At 42.0% G+C, this 6,000-nt stretch overlaps 1 protein-coding gene across 1 annotated transcript in view; it reads right to left on the reverse strand.

Moving 5' to 3' along the window:
- The window catches only part of CCDC172 (coiled-coil domain containing 172), a 28,940-nt gene extending 23,500 nt beyond the window's left edge, over positions 1-5,440 (reverse strand). The window contains exons 1-2 of the mRNA XM_036337320.1: positions 5,362-5,440; positions 5,091-5,176 (exon numbers count right to left, since the gene is read on the reverse strand). Coding sequence (XP_036193213.1) covers positions 5,091-5,176; positions 5,362-5,440 — 165 coding nt within the window. The remainder of the gene's footprint in view (positions 1-5,090; positions 5,177-5,361) is intronic.
- Between the last annotated feature and the right edge of the window lie 560 nt (positions 5,441-6,000).

Raw genomic sequence — 6,000 nt, forward strand, 5'->3', positions numbered from 1 at the left:
GGGGTGCTCTCTGCTGGGAAATCCCTTTCCCAGCCTCTTGGTGGCTGGTTCCTTTACCTCAGTCAAGTCTTTGCTCATCTGTCACCTTTTCATTGAGGATTATCAGGATGCCTGGTAAGACCATTGCTACTTAAGTTTGTCCTAGAAGTTCTTCTTAATGCAATATGGCAAGAAAAAAGAATAAGAAATATAATTATCCAAAGAGCTGACACACAATTCTCTCTCTTGTTTGTTTGGGCAAATGTCATTATTATATACCTAATAAATTTAACAAAATCTACGGAGAAACTGTTAAAAATAACAAAATAAACAACAAAAACTAAGGACTGTATCTTTTCTAGTTATCAGTAAATTTTTAAAAAGCATGAAAAAGATCCCATTCACAACAGCAAAAACAAAATAAATAAAACACAAAAGCTTAACAAGAAATAGAGGTGAAGAGGAGCTCATGATAAAGAGAAAAATACCATTTTAGAGTAATAATCTGATCTATTTCCTACTGTGATGGTCACATATGTCCCATTCCTTCCTCTTCTCTATCTTCTCCTGGCTATGAATAGTGAAGCAAATTAAGACAATAAAAATTCACTCCCATCTTTTGACATGTGGGTTTTCTGTCTCATGTAACTGTACATTGCCTGTCATTTATAGGAGAAACGAACTATATTTAAAGCCATGTAACTAGTCTGAATCAAAGAAGCTGAGGTAGGCAGCCTTTCAACGTATCCTGAAATATTATTCAGACAAAACAATTCATAAGACCTCAGAAGAACCGAGGGTTATGTGAGAAATTCTTTCCGGCAGCATGAAGATCACAGGCACAGCTATAAGTACCCAGTTCGCCCTCGACCTCTTTCATTCATCTTTTCTGAACCCGTCTGGATTCCAAGTCCATTGCCAACCTTCCACCCTTGTCAAAATAACCCTCATTCTCCAAAAATGACTCTTCCCTTCTCCTCAAATAAAACTCCCGTTCCCAGAGACCTGCTGATTAAGGAAAGAGTAATAAAGCAAAAGTATTATTTTGTGTTTTTATTTAATTTATCTTTATTGTGGAAAGTACTATACATGTCCTCTTTCTTTCCCCATTGACCCCCTCCACTCCACACCTGCCTCTCCCAGGCCTTCACCACACTACTGCCCCAGTTAATGTCTCCCTACCCTCTACTCCACCCCTGAATGATGCTTCCTAAGCTGACTCTTATTAGGGAGATACTTTTAAATAAGGTGACTTCTATGTTATTTGACAACTCAGGAGGTAGTATCTAACCTTACCTATCATTACAGCTTCCTATTCTGTCACGAAATAAAACAATGGAATGCTTATTGTAGTGATTTTTCAAGTACTGCTTTTAACAGAAGAACAATAAAATGCCACCTATTCCTTAAAATATACAATTCCTCTTCATAATAAGAAAATGTGGCACATGAGCAAGAAAAGATCATACCTCAGTCAAGTACTAGTATACTGCAAGAATACTAGAAATTGGGTTGGAGACCTTAAATAACATTAAATGTAAGCAGGATATAAAGTTTTCTTTGATTAAATTTAAATAATAAACATCTCAATTTCAATAGTATAAATGATAGTAATTTGTGATTTTGCTCTTTCCCTAATTAGGTAATAGAGTACTAATGGATATGAGATTGCCTGCTGCTCTGAGAAGCCTCTTAACTTTTATCAATTAAAGAAGAGAAATGTGTACATTTTTAAGTAAAAGAAGGCACCTTGAGTTACTTATTTCAATATAATTTTACTTTAAAAATTCATAACATTTAAGAAATACATGTTTTTATTGATTTCAGAGAGAGGCAGGGAGAAGAGAGAGAGAAACATCAATGATGAGAGAGAATCACTAATCAGCTGCCTTATACACAATCAAGCCTACAACCCAGGCTTGTGCCCTAACCAGGTCGAACCGTGACTTCTTGCTTTATAGGTCGACACCCAAACACTGAGTCACACCAGCCAGGCTAAGAGTTCATAATATTTTATTATTGCTAAGATGTCTACTGCAGTAAGTTAAAATTGGGAAAAGAAAAAACATAGACAAAATCACCTCTGACTTTCCTCCATTTACTTCCTTTTCAGAATGTATGGTGCTATGTTAGGTTTGATATATATACTTATAAAGATTGACGATACACTATTTTAACTATACACCATTTTCAAAACACAACACATTCTTAAAGGTGCTTAAAAGAAACTACAAGTATTTTGAGATTCCTTAATTTTGATTTGCTCTGTTGTCAATGCTAGAAAACCTCTCCGAAACTCTAGGTATACTGGCAAGCATCAATGCAAATCCTGCTCTTGTCTTTCTGTTTGCATATTACCAATCCTAACCAGGCATACCGTGGCCGTCCAATTCGCAATGTACTCATACCATATAATATCAGACTTTTGCAACCACATATTTTAAAGAATTCACTGAGCCCTGAAAGGCAAATGCTATCATTCAAGTTCTAATTACATGCTACCTGGGTTTTACAGAACAAAAGAAAAGTGAATATTGTACTTCATAAATACATTTTTGACCACGAGCAACTTCTAAAATAAATGCTTAAAATATTTATGAATGTATTACTGTACAACTAACTCAAGCACTGGCCTATTCAAATTATGTTCTAGTTTCTCTTTATGCTGCTTCTACTTGATAAATTGATCAATAAATGCCAAGTCAAATATGTAAGTAAATATATTTTCATTGTTATTGGCAGACATATAATTAATTCTGCGAATAAAAGAAACAAGAAATCAATTTATGATTACTTCTACAGTTCTTCCCATTAGTCACTTACATTGTAATTGTGCTTCCACTTTTAAACCCTTCATATACACATATACACACACACCATTTTGACTATATTATAAATCAAATTATTTAAATTACAAATTACTATTATATGAACTGTGACCCTCATATGTTAATTTTATTAGTAGGCTACAATTGTATTAGTACCCACATATATGAGCTCATTAAAAAGCAATGCACATTTATGAGACTATATTAATTAGTAATTTCAGCAAATGTTTCTAACAATGTTAGGGATTTGCTTTCTTATCTCAAGTATAAATATTTGAGTCATCATTTTTTATGTACTTGTATATATCAATAAGCTACATTTCTATTTTCCAGCAAAACAGCCTGCTAACAAAGAGTAAACCTAATTTTTTTCAAAGAAATATTCAGAGTAAATTTTTTTCTTTAACATTTGATTTGTTACCTGTCAGGTCAATATCTTCATGAATCCCGGAAAAATACATTCTGTATAAAAACTTACACAAGTGACCTTTTAAAAATAATGCCCTAAACTAGATGTAAAAGCTGCAGATACAATATTATATATGAAAAAAGAAATTCAAGATGAGTTTCAGAAATCTGTTTTAATAAAATATGCTGTTGTACTTCCATTATGGTAGTTTGTGTTTAAGTTATATGCCAAGGACAAGTCATTTAACCTCTTGGTTTCCTCCCCTAGAAAGAGGGATTAAGGATGGTACCCCATCACATGATTCTGCCAGGATTAATGGAGTAAATGCAGGTATAGCCTATGGAACAATGCCAGCATATAGGAAGTGCTCAGTAAGTGTTAGCTACGCATTACCTAGTTGTATACGTTTTGCCTATCACTTCCAATAGCTTCTAGTCACCAATCCTGAAAGTATCTTCATTCTTTTTAAAGAGAAAGAAAGCTACATCATGACATTGTTAATGCTTTGCCCTTTCTCTTCGCTTTCAGCACTGCTCTTAGCAGCTAGTTTATCCACTACTCACAGGCAAAAAGGGGCCTAAGGTTTCACTAAATAACAGTTCCAAATTCTATTTTAAAAGACAGCACCACTCTCCCTATTATCTCATCATTGGTACTTAATAATTCACTTAAAACGCTAATGTTTTATGTGCTAGGCATGGGATATAGGCAGTGGAAATAAAGAATGGGGAAGAAAAAAATTCCAGATATAGTGCTTACAAAATAGTGAAGTGGATGCAAACACTGGTACCTATGGTTTAATTGTACGGTGGAAGGCGGTGCACTGAATGTTACAACACATCTCTTCCAAGATGCCCGAGGGAGGGCTTCGGGGTGATGTTCCAGCAGATTGGAAGAGCAGAAGCTCTTGGGTAGAGAGAGGATCCATGTCACTTCGTTCAAAACAAAGGAGCTGGAAATTCCTCACAGCGCTAAGTTAAAATAGACATATTTTAAGAAAACAGACTCCCTCAAACAGATCTCCCGCCCCCCACTGCTTGCTTAGTGTGTCTTCAGGAGCTGAAGAAACAGTTTTGCATGACTGTCTGCCCCTGCCCCTAGCACGGCCTTGGCTGTGATACACCTGAGTGATGCTCTTCGCTCCCATCCTCCCAGAGCTCGGAGAGAGATTCTGAAAATCCCTTTTCTCACACAGGTTCCCAATCAGAAGCCTGCAATGGCTTCCCCCCTCCCAGGCCTCAGCCCTCTGCTTTGGCAGCTCTCTCTCCCTTCTGCCCAAATGCTCCCTGGCCCCTCATGCGTTCCTCCTACTGCCTTGCCTCCCCAAAATCCTACTCACCCCCCTTCAAAAACCCATCAGATCCCCTCGCTTCTAGTTAACATAACAACTTTACAAATGCTGCAGAAAAGGGAGACATGCTAGTGGGAAACACATGCTTTGGGGTGAAAAGTTACGTCCAAAACGTGGGAGAGAATTGAAAAGAAAAAAAAACCAAAAGACAGAGACTCCTTTGAAAGTTACATTCAGCTGTTGCATCAACACAGTCCGCTTCTTACATTATTGATGATTCAAAGCGCATGGACCGCACCGACTGCTCACGGAATCATTCATTTCCAATGACATTCTGCTCGCGTCAAGCTGTAACCATCCCCAACATGGACAGGGACCTCTTTATCGCTCACCCTGGCTTCTTTAGGACAAATTAATTCATAGGAGCCTGGACGGTGTCACTGGATTCAGGACTTTAAACATCTCCGGGCAACGGGGCACTAGCTCACCGGCCTGCCAGCCTGCCTCCTCCTGGGAGGGCAACGAGTTCGGTAGGAAAACACCTCCTCCAGTGAGAAAGGAGCCCGCGCTCCATGGCCAATACCTTAGATTCCAACTTGATTTTCTCCTCGTTCAGCTCCTCGGTCGCTTTCCTCATGTGGTCCCGGCATCTGCTCACTTCCGCCCGGACTGTCAGACAAAGCCAAGGGCTCAGCACCGCGGCCTCCCCGGGCCCGTGGCTGGAGCCGGGCTCGGGCACCGCTCGGCCGCCCTTCCCTCCCCGCGGCGGGCAGCCCCTGCAACTGCTCGGACCACCGCCCCGGGGACCGCCTGCCGCCCCGGGCCCCACGCGACCCTCCCGGTGCCCCGCGGACCTTCCCGCATCCGGCGGCGGCTCTCCTGGGCCAGGTGCTCGGAGGAGAGGATGTGCTGGAACAAGGACTCCAGGCTCATCGCGGCCCGGCTCCGGGATCCTGGAAAGCGCAACCGAGAAGGATTATTCTAGGGCTGCGTCCAGCTGGGCCTCGGCTGCGGGCCCCCCGCCCGCACCAATGGCCAGGCCCACGCAGGACGGGGCTGGACAGGGTCCCAGGGCCCCAGGGTCCCAGCGCCAGGCCTGGTTCCCCCGGTTCCCACCCACAAGCCCGGTTTCCCCTCCTTCCGCCCTCGCCCCCTGCGACAAGGGCCTCAAACTCCCTCTTCCCGGCCCAGGCCCTGCTTGCCCGCCATCCCATGGCGCGGCAGCCCTTCCTGTCCTCAGCCTACACCTCTCAGCCCCGGCTTTTAGTTTGTTTGTTTGTTCTGTATTTTAATGTTTTTATTGATTTCAGAGAGGAAGGGAGAGGGAGAGAGAGAAACATCGATGATGAGAGAGAACCATGGATAGGCTGCCTCCCGCAGGCCCCACACTGGGGATCGAGCCCGCAACCTGGGCATGTGCCCTGACCGGGAGTCCAACCGTGGCCTCCTGGTTCGTAGGTCGAAGCTCACCCACTGAGCCCGGCCGCTGGGTC

Source organism: Myotis myotis, unplaced genomic scaffold, assembly GCF_014108235.1.
Source record: "Myotis myotis isolate mMyoMyo1 unplaced genomic scaffold, mMyoMyo1.p scaffold_m19_p_15, whole genome shotgun sequence".
In the NCBI taxonomy this organism is placed as follows: Eukaryota; Metazoa; Chordata; class Mammalia; order Chiroptera; family Vespertilionidae; genus Myotis; species Myotis myotis.